An 18,198-nucleotide genomic window follows, 5' to 3' on the forward strand; every position below is an offset into this window, starting at 1 on the left:
TTCGCAACAAACTGTTGCCTCATCAGGAAAGAGGGAAGGAGAGGGGAAGACGAAAGGAAGTTATATTGATATCATTAATTTGAATCCAACAATTACGTTTGTTATTGTCACTGTTGCATTTCGAAATCTTTTCTGTCGTCTTATTTTCCTCTTTCTGTTTAAGGTAAGTCTTTCCGCTCCCGGGATTGGAATGACTCCTTACCCTCTCCTTTAAAACCCACTTCCTTTCGTCTTCCCCTCTCCTTCCCTCTTTCCTGATGAGGCAACAGTTTGTTGCGAAAGCTTGAATTTTGTGTGTATGTTTGTGTTTGTTTGTGTGTCTATCGACCAGCCAGCGCTTTTGTTCGGTAAGTCACCTCATCTTTGTTTTTATATATAATTTTTCCCACGTGGAATGTTTCCTTCCATTATATTGATATCATTAATTTGAATCCAACAATTACGTTTGTTATTGTCACTGTTGCATTTCGAAATCTTTTCTGTCGTCTTATTTTCCTCTTTCTGTTTAAGGTAAGTCTTTCCGCTCCCGGGATTGGAATGACTCCTTACCCTCTCCTTTAAAACCCACTTCCTTTCGTCTTCCCCTCTCCTTCCCTCTTTCCTGATGAGGCAACAGTTTGTTGCGAAAGCTTGAATTTTGTGTGTATGTTTGTGTTTGTTTGTGTGTCTATCGACCAGCCAGCGCTTTTGTTCGGTAAGTCACCTCATCTTTGTTTTTATATATAATTTTTCCCACGTGGAATGTTTCCTTCCATTATATATATATAATAGAGGGAAACATTCCACATAGGAAATATATATCTAAAAACAAAGATGATGTGACTTACCAAATGAAAGTGCTGGCAGGTCGACAGACACACAAACAAACACAAACATACACACAAAATTCAAGCTTTCGCAACAAACAGTTTTTTTATATATATATATATATATATATATATATATATATATATATATATATATATATATATATATATATATATATATATATATATATATATATATGATGAACATGATATTATCTTACCTTAATGTTAGATTTATGTTGACCATGACTTTGCACAAAAATATAGAACTGTGTCCTGGAATTCAGGAAAGGCCTGTATTTAATCACACAATGAAGGCTTCCACAGCTCGTTGTCTTTGTCACTTGTGACTCTTCCAGATTGTATGGTTGTGGGCCATGAAAGTTTTTTGTTCTTGACATTTTGTCCAGAGCTGCATGTGCCATCTTCAGAGGTGCTACTGATTCTACTGAGCCTTGCCAACTGATGGAAGGCACATCGAGAGTGATTATATTCTTTTCAATCATTATATTCTTTTCTCCTGTACAACAGATTCAATGATTTGTACACTGCATGTAATGAGAATAATAAATCACATTTCACATAAATATCATGATGGTAGATCACCAGAGATAATCCTTGTCAAAGATAAAACTTGTCTATTGAACTGTCATCTCTCAAAGATAAAATTTATCTGTTGATTCTGCAGTCCTACTGTCCATATATTACCAAATTTCATGGCATTTTATTTTCTGTTATTGTTGCACCGAAGTTCATATATTTTGTTATATTGTGTTTTTAGCAGTTTTTAGTAAGTACTGTTTCAATGAAACTGTTCCCTGATGCTTCATTCTGGCTTTGTTGTTACCACAATTTCTAATTATTGCCAGTCCAAATTCAAAGAAATCCAGTGAAGTATAGCAGACATGATCATTTCATGTACAAGTTTTTATCACTGACATTTTAATTTTTATGTATTAATGTATTACAAATAAAATATTTAATGTACCTGGGTAAATAAACAATTTACTCATCGAGCAGTGGCAAGAGAAAACACACATAAAAGTTACGGGCATGTGCAAGATTTTGGAGCCAGTGGCTCCTTCTTCTGGCAGAAAGATTGAAGGGGAAGGAAGAGAGATGAAGAAAAAGGACTGGCAATGCTTAGCAAATGGAGAGAATTACTGAAAAGTCAGCCAGAATTCCAGGTCAGCGGAAACTTACTTGTTGGGATGAGATGGAAAGGCTGAATCAGTCTTTCCTTCTCAGCCTGTCCATCAAATCTCCTTGACCCAGAGTTCTGGGCAACTTTTCTGTAACTCTTCCCACCTACTAAACCTTGCCAGGCTCTTTCCTTCTTTCTACCTTTTCCTTCAACCCTTCTGCCAGAAGAAGGAGCTGCTGGCACTGAAAGCTTGCGCATTTCCCTATCTTTTACACATGTTTTCTCCTGCTTCTGCTTGGTGAGTAGATTTATTCATCCATCCAATTCATTATATTTTCAAAAATTGATTATTTCCCTTGAAACTAAGTATCTAGATACAAGGGGCATTTGAAAATTCCATGCAAAAATAAAAACTACTCACGTGTTTGGGGTAAACCTTTTTCATTTTTCGACATAGTCTCCTTTTAGATTTACACATTTCGTCCAACGCTGTTCCAATTTGTTGATTGCTTCCTAATAATAGGAATTGTCCAAGTCTGCAAAATAGCTATTAGTTGCTGCAATCACCTCCTCGTTTGAATAAAATATTTGTCCTGCCAGTCATTTCTTCAAATTGGGGAACAAATAGTAGTCTGAGGGTGCCAAGTCTGGAGAATAGGGGGGATGTGAAACGAGTTGGAATCCTATTTCCATTAATTTTGCGACCACAACTGTTGAGGTGTGTGCTGGTGTATTGTCGTGATGGAAAAGGACTTTTTTGCTGTCCATTCGCCAGCATTCTTCTTGCAGCTTGGTTTTCAAACGGTCCAATAATGATGAATAATATGCACCTGTAATAGTTTTATTCTTTTCCAGATAGTCGATGAGGATTATCCCTTGCGAATCCCAAAAGACAGTCGCCATAACCTTTCCAGCCAAAGGAATGGTCTTCGCCTTTTTTGGTGCAGATTCTCCCTTGGTAATCCATTGTTTAGATTGTTGTTTGGTCTCAGGAGTATAGTAATGTATCCATGTTTCATCCACAGTGACAAAAATGATGCTTAAAGTCCTCCGGATTCTTCCTAAACAGCTGCAAACCATCCTTGCAACACCTCACATGATTCCGTTTTTGGCCAAGCTTGAGCAATCGTGGAACCCATCTTGCGGATAGCTTTCTTATGTCCAAATGTTTATGCAAAATATTATGTACCCATTCATTTGAGATGCCCACAGCACTAGCAATCTCACGCACTGTAACTCTTCTGTCATCCATCATCGTGACAAGGATTTTATAAATGATTTCTGGAGTCGTAACCTCCACAGGGCATCCAGAATGTTCAGCAACACTTGTGCCCATATGACCACTCTGAAAATTTTGAAACCACTTATAAACTGTTGTAATCGAAGGTGCAGAGTCACTGTAATGTTCATCAAGCTTCTCTTTAGTCTCCTGAGGCATTTTGCCTTTCATAAAGTAATGTTTAATCACCACACGAAATTATTTTTCATCCATTTTTTGACAATCACTAGACTTCCTTGAATCACACAAATGCCAAACACAAAGAAATAGACCAATATGGCTGAAACTTGGTGTGTGTTCTTTCCAAAGATTCTACTAACTAAACATGACCTCGATACGAACCAGTGGTGCCATCTCTCGGACTTTGCATGGACTTTTCAAACCCTCCTCGTACCTATATCCTGAATGGACACAATAACACACAAAGTAATAGGTTCTAGTTAGTTGAAGAAAAATACCTTTAATATTAGTCTCTCTATCTCTATCTCTATCTCTCTCTCTCTCTCTCTCTCTCTCTCTCTCTCTCTCTCTCTGTATAAATTACTACGCTTTGTCTTTCAATCACTTATTACAACATTAGGATTATTAAAGCATTTTTTTCCTTGCAACTGTTGTAGGAAAAGGAGTATGTTATAAGTGTACATTCTGACTGTAACTATATTTCCCCTTATTTATGTTTCAAACAGCAAAGAGACAATTACATCAGATCAGTTAAATTGCTGCCTGATGGAAGAACTTTAATTGTTGGTGGGGAGGCAAGTAATTTAAGCATATGGGATCTGGCCTCACCAACACCACGTATTAAGGCTGAACTAACTTCAAATGCACCAGCATGTTATGCTCTTGCAATTAGTCCAGACTCGAAGGTCAGTGAATTTCAAGTAATGTCATGCATAATTGTAATTTAAGCTCAATATTTTATTTTTGTTGAAATTATGAGAAGAAAAGAAAAATATTTAATTCAATGAGAACTCAGATGTAGTAACTTATTCTTTTTCCTAAAATTTTTCTGCTTATGCAGGTTGTTCAGATGTAATGACTAGAATGTGGATTTTTATGTGGTAAAATATAATATTGCATTACAGTGAATGGCTAAGACCATGTTTAGGCTGTCAGTCATAAAAGAGTGATGATGGTCAAGACTTTTTCACATTACAGGGTGTAGTCCATGGTATATGTTGGCAGTCTTGCACATTTAAATATAGTCAGTTGTTTAATTGTGAGTCCATGAGAAATGATGCAGAAGTGTCACCATTCAAAGCAACAGGAATATTCCACGTATCTTTGCAACTGTGATTTGCTGCAAATCGAGAAGTGCTTTTTTGTGCAATTGTATTTGACCTTACTTCAGCCTACCTTTCCGAGTGCTGCAAAGGCATGCTCAGTCTTACCAACTGCATCAGTCAAAAGCAAGTAGGAAGTTTCTAAAAAAGTTTTGATTACCTTCGTTGTTAATGTAAAATTTGATTTTACGTAAACCAGGTATGATCTCAAATTTATGTTAGAATGCAAATCCCACAAAATGGCAATTGAAGAATCAACCTCTGTATTTTAACTGCTGCTTAATAAGCAGTTTTAAACTGTATGCATAATACTTAGCTGTACTTCACCAAGTACTGAAGCCTATGATGATATGATAAGGGGATAGGGTAACTTCCTGAGCCATGTTGTGAGAGAGTATAACTTTGCATGCTAGTCTAAGAAAATCTTTTTTCATGTTTGCGATCAGAGCATCAGCACTGTGAAAAGCAGTCTGCATTATCTTGGAATTTTTTTTTCATGTATACAGCCACATCAGTTTAAAGGAAAATACTGTTATCATAGCAAACAGCTTTAGGCAGCAGAAATTTCATCGATTCATTCAGAAGTTGAGCAATGGAGATTTCAACCCTCGGCAATTTAATAGCAATGGTGGAGAATACCCCCAATTCTGTGGATCAGTTGAGTCATATTTTTTGTCAATAACCACCCAGATATCTGGACTGTTGCATCCCTGGTGTATTCTGTTCATGATATTTTTGAAGCACTGTGGCAGATAATACATAGGGAGGGGAAAGGATGAGAAAGAATATAAAGCATTAAAGGTTTTTAAGATTTTTATGGTTCTCTCTCTCTCTCTCTCTCTCTCTCTCTCTCTCTCTCTCTCTCTCTCTCTCTCTCTCTCCTCTCTCCCCCCCTCCCTCTCCCTCCCACCCCCCTCCCCCTCCTTGACCCTGCCGTCTTTAAACAAAGAATAAGTGATACATACAAAAACACTTAGTGATGTGGCACATTGATTAATATGTCTTTGTGGAAAGTTCTGGTAGAATATAAATACTTTAGAAGTAAAGGAGATCACTCACCAAAAAACAGAAGCATCGAGACACACACACACACACACACACACACACACACACACACACACACACACAAAAGAAAGAAAGAAAGAAAGAAAGAAAGAAAATTTACTAGCTTTTGGAGCAATCCTTTTTCACTACCTCCCTCTTCAGACTTACTTTCAATAGATTATGCATTCAAAATGCTATCCAGAAATTCTTATGTAGGTTTCCTGCAGTTTCTGTAGGTGATATGAGGTAAGTACCAGAGATGACTGATTTTATTGCCCTTACTTGTCCAACCTGAGCTTGTACTATCTATGGCTTGTTAATTCTGATCATCCTTTTTCCCTCCCTGATTTGGTTAACATCACAATTGGACCTGACTGAAGGTCTGAAAAATCGCACACCAGTAAGTAAACAAAACTGTAGGCTCTCTTAATGGCAGTTCCAACATTGCTTTGGTATAAAGGACCAGCAACTCAATTTATTTATTATTAGTGAATCCGGCAATGCTTTCCAATTGCTAAATATGTGGGCACTGAATATACATCCTAATCTCCTCTCCCCTTTTTCTGTGTGTCTTCTCCTCCTCTTCCCTTTTCCATCTCCTGCTCTTCCCCCTTTCTCTTCGTCCACTTCTTCTTCTCCTCTCTCTCACAGCCTATCTCTTCAGTTCCCCCCCTCTCCACCAAAAAAAAAAAAAAAAAAAAAAAAAAAAAAAAAAAAAAAAAAAAAAAAAAAAATCTCTCCATCTACTACTCACCGCTCTCTCTATTCATCTTCTCCTTCCCCCTCTCTATGTCCATTTTCTCCTCCTCCCCCATCAGTCCATGTACTCTTTCTCTCTGACTTTGGGCCTTGTTTGCAAACGAAACCTAGATTGGGAAATGAAGTTGCTTAAACTGAATGGGTAAATCCAAGTAATATAAGGGGTACAGGAGAGACCTCTCCAACTGCTGGATCTGTGAGGATAGTAGCTTCAATGACAATATTTCTCATACTTTTAATCTGTGAACGGGTAGGATTGCAAAGTTTCAGATGATTCAGATTCCATAGTAGTATTGTAATCAGAAGTTGATCAGAGGCCATAAATAAAACATTCCTCTTAAAACTGATTGCAGCAATGAAAACAAAACTGCACACTGTCATGTATTGTCATTGTTTGTTTAAAATTATATATAATGCGAAAGAAAATGAAGAAACTCTTTGTCTAATGGTTTAAAGGCCATGATATCTAAGTTAAAACTGACTACGGAAAAGAAAATCAAACTGCCCATTTTTGCAGCACACCATTCTCTTTCTCGTAGTTGGCTTTAACAGAAAATCTGTCCATTATTGTTCAAAAAATTATATAGCCTATGTCCATGTGAGTGTTAGTTGAGTATCCTGCAAGAGTTTGATGCAAAATGGTCAAGGTTTTTGAGATTTTTGCTAACTATGTTTGTCCTTTTCATATTTAAAAAATAAATAGCCTCTATCTGTACAAAAGTTTATTAGAATATCGTATAAAAGTAACAAATTGGTCAAGAGTTTTTTTTGAGATTTTTTACTGACAGTGGTTCCCCTTTATGTATTCCATACATATTTACGTACCATATATATTTAAAAAATGTGTAGCCTGTGTTCATCGGAATCTTTATTAGAGTATCGTGCCACAATTTGAAGTAAATCGATCAAGGATTTTTAGAGTTTTTTTTGCCAATGTTTCCCCTTTATCTACTATATATACATTTCTGCACCACATATATTTAAAAAAATATACAGCCATTGTCCATCAGAATATATATTAATTAATAGAGGGAAACATTCCACATGGGAAAAATATATCTAAAAACAAAGATGATGTGACTTACCAAACGAAAGCGCTGGCACGTCGATAGACACACAAACATACACACAAAATTCAAGCTTTCGCAACAAACTGTTGCCTCATCAGGAAAGAGGGAAGGAGAGGGAAAGACGAAAGGGTATGGGTTTTAAGGGAGAGGGTAAGGAGTCATTCCAATCCCGGGAGCGGAAAGACTTACCTTAGGGGGAAAAAAGGACGGGTATACACTCGCGCACACACACACATATCCATCCACACATATACAGACACAAGCAGACATATCATATATACCTCCCCACCAAATTTAATAAATATTATGGATAATGATGATTCTGATTTAGTGTAACCTCCCCACAAAATTCTTTCTCATTTGTAACCTCCCTACAAAATTCTTTTCACATTAACCTCCACACAAAATTCGTTTACATTTAATCTACCCACAAAATTCTTTCCGATTTAATCTAAGCTCAAAATTCATTCACATTTAGCGTGACCTCATAACAAAAAAATTCCTAAACCTCTCAACAGTAAAAATTATAATTATGTCGTTCACATTCAGTGTAACGTCCCAATAAAAAAAAAATTCAGTAACCTGCTAATAAAACAATGTAACTAACCTCTCAATTAAATTGTCACTCACTTATGACTTTTCAATAATTCACTGTGAATTTAACCTGGTAAATTTTGGACGACAGCAGTGCTGCGTCATGGCCCTGGAAGATCATTTTGAATAAAAAAGGAAAAATTCTTACTTCAGTGAAGTCGCCGGATATATCTGCTCTTGCAATAAATTTTTCCGGCACAGCTCTGTGCAATGCTGGCCGACCTATGTGTCATTTATGAAAGGAAGCAACTGATTTTTCTATTGCAATAATCGGGATGATCATGGATGGGAGAAATTAGTAAATTCTTTAAATTGAAATGAATGGTTGTTAAAAGTTACTTTTTATGAGGAAGATTATTATTACGAGAGTTTTAAAACATTTACATGCGACTTCAGATAACGTTACTACATATGCGCGAGGCTGCTTTTTACCTTATACAATAATACTCAGGCTCCGACATTGCTGCACCGCGACCGGGCCAGCCAACACGATACACCAGACCAGACCAGAGCAGACTCCAGACTAGCCACAACTTACTGCTACAGCTACACGGTTCCTATTGCAATCAACACTGCTCTCTGGTCAGAGACCTTGCATATCGCAGGCAGCGCATGAGCAATACATCGAAATTACATCTGCTCGGACCTCTTACAATGTGACAGCAGAACTGTCAAACCACCTGTCATTTTTATTTTATTCGTTGAGATTTTCATACAAAAACACCATCCCTATTACCAACTTTTCCAGTGGATTTTCCAAAAATGTTCTTTGTTACAAACCTTGTCCTAAAAATTATTAACACAAAAAAAAAAATCAACCAAATTGGTTGAGCCCTTCTCAAGTGATGATCTTTTATACCTGCGGCAACTGATTTTTATTTATATAGATTTATTTAAGTTTCTAGCATAGTTGCATAGTTTTTTATGTTTGTGTTCATTGTCAAACCATTGCATCAATCTCTAATGTTTGACTGTAACATAATTCCAAAGGAACATTCAAAAGACATATTCATACACCAGATCAACATACCAAATATCGTTAGAAGAAGTCAACAGGTGCCTTTAGTTGTTTACTGTGTATTAACGTGCACACATTGTTTGCAGTTGTGAATATGGAAATATCTCATTCTACATAGAGAAAATCGTCTTCCTCCCCCTCCTGAACCTTTTCTTTGTAGAAAAAAAATCTGGGTACAGAGGGATATGTTCTGTACATCTATCACAGATTAATATTAATAATATGCGCATTCCATTCCTCTTCTTCTATTGTGCAACGATAACATTTTCTGCAAAACCAGCTGCTGAAGTTTTATTTGTGGAAATAAAACCCCTGTTGACAGTTGCAGTTCAGTGTATGATTGCATTGCAGTCTGAGAAACTGTCTGTTGGTTTGTGTTGTGGGCTCTTTGGCTGATGTTTGTTGATGATTTTTCTGATGTTTCACCAGCTTGAATGGCTGGCATTGTCAAAGCTTCACCCTCCATTGCTGGTGGAGTGTGAAGCTTTGGCAATGCCAGCCAATTATGCTGGCGAAACGTTAGAAAACTTACCAAAAAAATATAAGCTGAAGAACCTGAGGCAGAGGCCAACAAGCAGTTTGTCAACAAGTGGCCACGAAAGCCTCAACAATTCCATTACAGTCTGTTTAAGGAGTCAGACACTGCAGCATTTTTCAAGTGTTGTAAGTTGAAGGAATTTTCAGTTAGTTTGTGCTCTGACTTGCATGCAGTAATAGAATCAGGAAATTTATTCTATCTCCTTTATCCATATTCCCCTCCAACATAACGTACTGTCACCAACAATGTTTTCTAGTCTTACTGTTCCATTAGAATAAAATATTGAGTCATAATACTGTACATTGCCCCTGCACAGTGACCAAGAGATTTTTAACATGACCTGTATCATCCTTCTGTTTATGAAAGAGGTAATACTCATTGAGTAACTGATCAGCATTACTGGTAATTGAAGATCCTGTAGTAGTGGGACTGGGCATATTTTCTCTCAGTACTCAATTGTTGTCTCTGAGTTTGTGATGTACTTAAGTTTTTTCCTCAGTCAGAAACCACTTCTTTGGATTTCTACTCATATTAGGCAATTTGTAGCACACAACTTCATACTGAAGTAGCTTTTAAATGTCTGTCAGCATTGGAGGCATCTGAAGTCCACTTTTTGTTGTTCCAAATTGTCACTTCAGTTGCATAGGTGTTACTGTTTGATACGCCTACAGCATATGGGAAAATGTGAGGCCCAACTGTGATTCATCCTCCAAGCAATAAAAAAAATCATCAGCATTCGCCTTAAGAATTATTTGCCGAGACTGCTGTATCTAAATCGGAATATCTTGGATATTTTCATTCTTTAATGTGTTATACCATAAATTTGTGTGTCAGCATTATGCAACTGTTGCTGGAAAATTAGTGAAGGAAAAATTTGGCAATCCACCTAATGCAACACTGAAACAACTTTCATCTATTGAAATACACAATATATCCATGTTTCTCAGTCCAATAGCCCCAACAGAACTCCTAAATACTATTGATTCACTGAAGAGTAATTATTCAACTGGTATTGATGATATCCCAGATTATATTATAAAAATAACAGCAAGAGACATACTCTCTCCTTTATTAGACATATGCAATTCATTCCTATCATGTGGTGTCTTCCCACAGCAACTGCAAATGGCAAAAGTAAGGGAGACCAAGAGATGAATGCACTAAGCAGATTCAGAAGGATGTAGATTGTAGTATGTACTGGGAGATGAAGCTTGCACAGGATAGAGTAGAATGGAGAGCTGCACCAAACCAGTCTCTGGACTGAAGAACACAACAACAACAACAACAACACATGTGTGTCTTGTTCTAAACAATTCCTTACTATGAAAGAAATGGTTTACACTATAGCCATAACACCAGACTAAAGCATGACATCTGCTGTGAACTTGCGTCTCTGTCACTAGCCCAAAAGGGGATAAAGTATGCTATTACTAAAATAGTCAATTCCCTACTGACCAATATTAAATACATGAGAGACAGTACATTTTCATTTTAACATAACTTATGGAAATATCTCCTAGATGTGTCTCTCTATTCTTTATTATAATTCTTCCTTTTTATATATTTAAGTTAATGGGTCAGTTTTCCTAATAGTGGAGTGTTTTTTTTTTTTGGGGGGGGGGGGGGGGGGAGTAGATGTTAGGATGTACATACATTTAGTGATTAAAGATATTGGCATTGGTGAATTGATGACTAATAGAGTACTGTTCTCTATAAGGTATGTTTCAGTTGCTGTTCTGATGGGAATATTGCTGTCTGGGATCTGCACAATCAGACATTAGTACGCCAATTTCAAGGTCATACTGATGGTGCTTCATGCATTGATATTTCTGCGGATGGCACAAAACTGTGGACAGGTGGCCTTGACAACACAGTACGCTCTTGGGACCTCAGGGAAGGACGACAGCTGCAACAGCATGACTTCTCATCGCAGATCTTCTCTCTTGGTTACTGCCCAACAGGGGAGTGGCTTGCTGTCGGCATGGAGAACTCAAATGTTGAGGTATTGTGGTATTTGGGTGGTGGAAGAAGTGGAATAGGATGTAATAAGTAGTGTTGTGAATATAATATTATTAGAGATGCTAGACTAACTGTGTGAGAAACTACATCAAAAAAGGCTCTATTTTTACAATAAAATTAGCTACAAAAGCATCACATTGGTGAAATATAACTTAAAATATGAATTACTGGAATGACAATTTGAATCATTAATATCTTGTGTAAGAAATGTTCATTTTTTGTGTTTTACTTTCAAAAGTATCACAAGCAACTAGAACTGTACATACGGAGACGATGAGTACACCATTGCACATTACCAGTGCAATTGGATTACCATTGCATTTGGATTGAGACCATCTTGCTAGACTGCTGTCTTTTGCACAGCAAGTTTTACTGTCTATAGACACACTGTTGTCAAGTGTGCAGGTGAGGTGATGTACAGGTTATACTGCTTGCAGACAAGTTACTAATGCCTCACATGTGGTGGTCATCTCGTCTTTTATGCTGTGAAAGCACTTGTGTTCCAGACTTCCGGAAATTACTGTAGATCCTCTCCTATATTGCAACATAAGGCAAACCTTGGGAGCAGTAGTATACTATTGTTGGTGCCAATGGATGACATTCTACACATTGAAAAAATATGTGAACCATTTGTTGTTGTGGGAAACTTCATACTGCAGTGATGTTCATTGATACAGACTTTATCTATTGATAGGTACTTCTCATTTAGAGATATACAGTGAAAATATACGTCTTCAATTTAATGATAATACTGTAGTAGTCATGACACACTGAAATTGCGTGGAGGAGCTGCAGTTTTCCTTGAAAAAAGCAAGTGGTAAGGAAATGGTTCAAATGTGCAAAGCAAAGGAAATATCTCACAGCAACTCATTAAGAACACGCTGGATGTTGGAGCAGCAATTCTGGTGTGAATGCTTTAACATTGCCAGTAATAGCAGTGCCCTGATTCTGATATTGATGATCTTCACGGCTGGTTTTCTCCCTTCCCCCTCCCCTCCCCTCCCCTCCCCACCCCTCCCTCTCCACCTTCCTCTGCCGTTTCTAGTCTTCATCTGTGAAGTGTATGGCAGAGGGTACTTCCCAGTGTACCATCTCATAGTGTTTCCTGTCATTCCATTCACAAATGGAGTGTGGATAGATTGACTGCTTAGATGCCCATGTGTACACTGCAATTAGTCTTAACTTTTCTCCATAGTACACTGGAGGTATGAATTAAAAAATGCCTTCAGTTACAACTTTTCATGTTTTATTAAATACAGGATGCATTTTGGACCCTGTGGGTCCATCACCAGGTGTAATGTGCCTTAATACAGTTTTATTTCTTATCTTGAATGAGGTGAAATAAAACATGTATTAAGACACATTACACCTGATGATGGACCCACAGTGTCCAAAATGCGTCGTGTATTTACTAAAACACAAAAGAGATGAGTGAAGGCATTTTTAAATCCATACCTCCAGTGTACTGAATACAGTCACGTTTGAAACTGCAAAATGTGGATAAAATTAAATTTCTCAATAGTGCCTTTGGGAATAATACTTCAGTGGCTGTAGTACAGGCCTAGATTCCTCTCTTAGTATTGGTTCTTAAAACTTTGTAAGTAATATTTCTTAGGATAATTGACTTCTGCAATAAACTTTTTGATCTCGGCCATGGCACTTTTTGATGAGTCAGACAAACCTGTAACCATTTGTGGTGCCCTTCTTTGCATACATTCAGTATCTCCTGTTAGCCCAGTCTTATTTGGTATAGGTCTCAGATACTTGAGTAATATTGTAGGGTGGGTTGCACAAATGCTTTACAATCAACCTCTTTTGTTAATTGAGTGGATTTTCATAGTATCCTAAGAAAAAAGTGAAATTTGCCACTTGTCTTATGTCTGGTTCAACCAGCTAGTTGTGGCTGCAACATTTTTGTGCTTTTGAAGAACTGTTTAACGCTTTGGAACATTTAAAACAACCTGCCAATATTTGCACCACTAATCTTATCCAGATCTGTCTGGGTGTTTGTGCAACTTTCTTCTGTTCATTATAAATAACAGAATTACTGCAAGATGTGCAAGGTTAGAATTAATGTTGTCTACCAGGTCATTAATATATAATTTGAACAGCAAGGGTCCCAACGCATTTCTCTTGGGCAGATTTAGTCACTGCTGCATCTCTTGATGACTGTCCTTGCAAGATAACTTGCTGTGTCTTCTGTACCATGAAACTATCAGTCCAGTCACAAACTTCCTTCGATACCCCATATAATCATACTTTCTCTAATAAGCATTTGTGTGGTACTGGACTTCATGCATTTGAGAGGTCAAAAAATGCTGCATCCAGTTTACTGATTTGATCCTTGACTTTCCAGTTGGCATGTGAGAAATGTGTGACATACATTTCATGTGGCAGATGTTTTAAGAATTCAGTTTGGTTGGTGTGGAGGAGATCATTCTGTGTAAGATACCTCATTATGTTTGAGTTCAGAATCTGTTCTAAAATCGTATAACACATTTATGTCAATAAAATCAGAAGATAGCCATGTGGATCACTTTTGCTACACTTCTTGTAGGTGGGTGTGACTTCTGCTTTCTTCCAGCCATTGGGCATAGTTCTTTTTTGAGGGATATACTGATCTTACGGCTAAGAGAGGGGCTAACTTAGCTGCAAATTCTGTATAGCAGGATCAGCCACGGTGTACTAGACTGCACGCCAGCACGATGTGCTGGCAAAGGATGAGCCTGTGTCAGCTTTGCTCAGTACTTCTAGGAAGTATGACATTCTTCTGGTATGGTGTCAGTGCTGTTTACCCCCTGCTATTTGCTCATAGTGTAAAAGAAGTTCACAGGTCCAGTTGCTGTTTGCACAGAAAGAGGCAATCTAGTTATCTAATGCAGAAGCCTTTAAAAATGAACGGTAGTGATCTAACACAGAAGTCTTTAAAAATGAGTGGAAATGTCTGAAGAAAAGGCTAAGAAATCTCAGTATCTATTATGCTATATACAGTCGAATAATCGACAGGTATAGCAAATTTGCTATGAAATATCATTACACCAAGCAGAAAGAATTTAAAGATTTAGTTGACGATCAAAGAGCAAAAAAATTACAGTGATCAGCAGATTGAATTAATAAATTGTTCTGTATATCAAGAAGCACTTTGTGCTAAATTTGCAGGAATGGAACACATGATGAAATGAGTGGTACGAATAGTAAATTTTCTGAAGTCACACACATCATTTGACTGTGAGCTGCAATAGTTTTTGCTGTTGTCAAATTTATGAAGGAAAATCGAGAGTAGGAATGGGATTCCAGACCTTGCTTTTTAAGTGAATTTGACTGCACTCTGACCACACTAAGAAACTGCTGTGTGAGAAACATATCACTTCTGATTGGATGGGGCTGTATTTAAAAAGAAAATCACATTGTGTAAGGGACAAATCCTGACAAAAAAACACTATTTGTTTCCTTAAGTTCACTGGTATTGAAGAAAATGCAAGGTTTGAAAATTTCATTGTGGCCATGAAGGAATGTCAGGGATAGTTTTCTAAAAATTTTGAAACACTGCCAATCTTACCTCTGTTTTTGAGCTGTTTTCGAGACCATTTGCTATTTCAGTTGAAAGCACCTCTTTGCATGTGCAGTTGGAACTGAGTGATCTGCAATATAATTCCTATTTAAAAGAAAATTCTTTTACATTGAAAGTGTCCATGAGGTCTACATTGTTTTCCTCTGAAAGAGTTTTCACATCTCCACAGTGAGGTTTCAAATGTGATAAAATATTTGAATCAACATGTGTGTGTGTGTGTGAAAACAAACAATGGTATATATTTAAGCATTTGTCCACAAGGCCTCCGTATAAAGTAGAAAACACAAATATACGCACAAGCATAACTCACACGTGTGTTTTCTACTTAAGAAGAAGGCCTTTTGATGAGTAGCAATCTATTCTTTTCATAATATTGTTGTATGTGCGAGAACAGCTTTTTTCCATCATTAACCTAAATAAGTCATAATTACATGGTAACGTGAGTATGAAAATCTGTGAAATTATATGTCTCTGTCCATGTTCCAAAAGGTTGTACCAGATAAAAATTATATTATGCCTTCAGTACATGAAAAATAATTAAATAATACTGAAATATAAAATATGAAACTAAGTCCTATGCACTGTGATTACATTGTCATTTAAATGCGATGCATTCACAGTTTCCCCTTCCTCGTGCCAGGCGTGGTTATGGGGGAGTGCGCAGCTGCTAGGTGAGAGCACTATGGTACGCAAGACATAGCCCTGCTCATGTGCTGAATTGTTGGCCATCTCTGCTGTATAGAATTTGATAGACACACAGCCCTGCTCATGTGCTGAATTGTTGGCCATCTCTGCTGTATAGAATTTGATAGAGACAGAGCCCTGCTCATGTGCTGAATTGTTGGCCGGCTTTGCTGTGTAGAATCTGATAGTGTTTTATGGGGCCCTGAAGTCATGTTCAATTTTTATGATTTTGGCTGTTCCTCAGCACCATTGACATTAATATATGTGTCACTCATTTTTGCAATTGTGAAGGAATTAAACTGGAACAGTACTCCTGTATCTTCCCCCCTTTGTAAATAAACATTTAAAAATGGGACTCAGCATTCTGCTTTTGTTTTGCCACCCTCAGTTTCAGTTCCTGTGTCATCCATGAGCATCTGGATAGTGTTGGTGCCAGTGATAGTATTTACATATAATCTGAAATTCTTTTTGTTTTGTGAGAGGTATTTTTGATAAGATTCTGTTTAAGTAGGATTCACAATTGCCCTTTTGACAGTGAAACACATTTCATTTAGCATCTCTCTCTAAATCCTTATGTTTTGTTTTCCACCTATTGTGCAGTACTGTGTGTTTCTTTAAAGAGACTGTACACAATGGGGGTCCCTCTCATCAGAAACAGTTTTACTAGGTACACAGCCTACCTATTTAGTGCCTGGTTAACTATTCTTCTAAACTTAAGCAGCAGTTTCCCTACATGCTCCTATACAGAATGAAATGGCTTTTAGTTCCTTCTTGAGGTATGGAATTCCTACTTCTTTATCTAGTTTACTGAATATGCAAATCTTTCTAATTGTTTTAGTAGTCCTTTGTACTTTCTTAATCATCACTGCTACAGCTGCTTCATGGTCAGTGATACAGGAGTCATTATACATATGGAAAGTGGACAGGTCTATATGTTACAAGGATATCTACTATATTTCTTTCACGAATGAGTATCCAAGCTATCTTTTCGAAGTATTGTAAGAGATGTCTTGTCATGCCCACACGCTTGACATATGTGCAATCAAGACGACCATCGCTATCAACTGGCACAATGAAGACTGATTATCAATTACTGCATGACCTCAATTGCCACATTAATTATACAATTATAAATAATCTTTTTGTGGATTTCCAGTGAAGAAATTTCCAGTGACATATTGCATGAGCAAACTGTCACTAAAGATGGTCTTTTTGTCATCTGCAAGTATGAAGTGGTGTCAACCACAATCCTATTATTCTTCTAACTTGATTGTGCTGTGCAGGTGTACTTGAATGTCCCAACAGCAGAGCTACTGAGCATCTGCAATTTACTGTCATATATGATTTCTTCCTCTTTAGAGCCTCCAAGATTCTTGCTTTTCCTTGACTGACTTATTTTGTTGTTATCTCTGCTTTGTTTTGCAGTCTTTTAGAAAATATTGTTTTTATTTTCTAGTCTCAGTAACTTTACAGCACGAGTCAAAAAGGACTTTACAGCTTTGGAATTATGTAGAAATCTATTGAGATAACTTGGAAGGTCAGTAGATGTATGGAAAGTTCTGATTGAGAATGACATTATTTAGGAATAAAGAGATGACTCACTGAAAGGCAGAAGTGCTGCACCATCGACAGATACATGAACAAAAGATACAGAAATTTGCTTTGCTAGCTTTCAGAATGAAATTCACACACACACACACACACACACACACACACACACACACACACACACGTGCACCCACACACTCTCTCATTCACTCACATGCATATGCCTGTCTCACTAATTGTGCTCATTCGACTGGCAGCTCTTTCCTGGCCCATGGTTAGTGAACTGGGGTGAGGTGAGGGTGCAGGGTGGGGTTGTGTGTGGGATGGAAAGAGGCAGAGGCAGGGAGAGGGTTGGAGGGAAGCATCTAGTGGCTTGTGTGGGAGAGTGGGGAGCCATCCATGGGCTATCTATACAGCATATCCTGTAACTCGCTGTCCCCCCAGCCCCACCCAATAGTGTGTGTGTGTGTGTGTGTGTGTGTGTGTGTGTGTGTCCCATTACTCCCCCCCCCCCCCTGCCCCCCAAATACTTATCAGCTAGTTTTGTGCTGTAATCTCACGCCCTAATCTGTTAAATCGCATGCTCAGCTGTCTGCCGCCTGCCCCCTCTACCTGCACCCGTAGCTAGCCCACAGATGGCTCCCTGCTCTATCACAAGCCGCTTCCTCCCAACCCCTTCCCTGCCTCCTGCCTCTCTATATCCCTCACACACCCCACTCTGCACCCCACCTCACCCCAGTACACTCACCAAGGGCCAGGAAAGAGCTGGCAGACAAATGAGCACAATGTAGGGAGACTGGCATGTGATGTGAATGAGTGAGCGAGTAAGTGCATATATATG

General features: G+C 37.9%; 1 protein-coding gene across 1 annotated transcript in view; it reads left to right on the forward strand.

Annotated features, from left to right (window-relative positions):
• LOC124621802 (protein groucho) overlaps positions 1-18,198 on the forward strand; it is a 696,988-nt gene that overhangs the window by 652,489 nt on the left and 26,301 nt on the right. Inside the window, exons 15-16 of the mRNA XM_047147238.1 lie at positions 3,916-4,095; positions 11,253-11,537. Coding sequence (XP_047003194.1) covers positions 3,916-4,095; positions 11,253-11,537 — 465 coding nt within the window. The remainder of the gene's footprint in view (positions 1-3,915; positions 4,096-11,252; positions 11,538-18,198) is intronic.

This window comes from Schistocerca americana, chromosome 7, assembly GCF_021461395.2.
Source record: "Schistocerca americana isolate TAMUIC-IGC-003095 chromosome 7, iqSchAmer2.1, whole genome shotgun sequence".
Taxonomy (NCBI): Eukaryota; Metazoa; Arthropoda; class Insecta; order Orthoptera; family Acrididae; genus Schistocerca; species Schistocerca americana.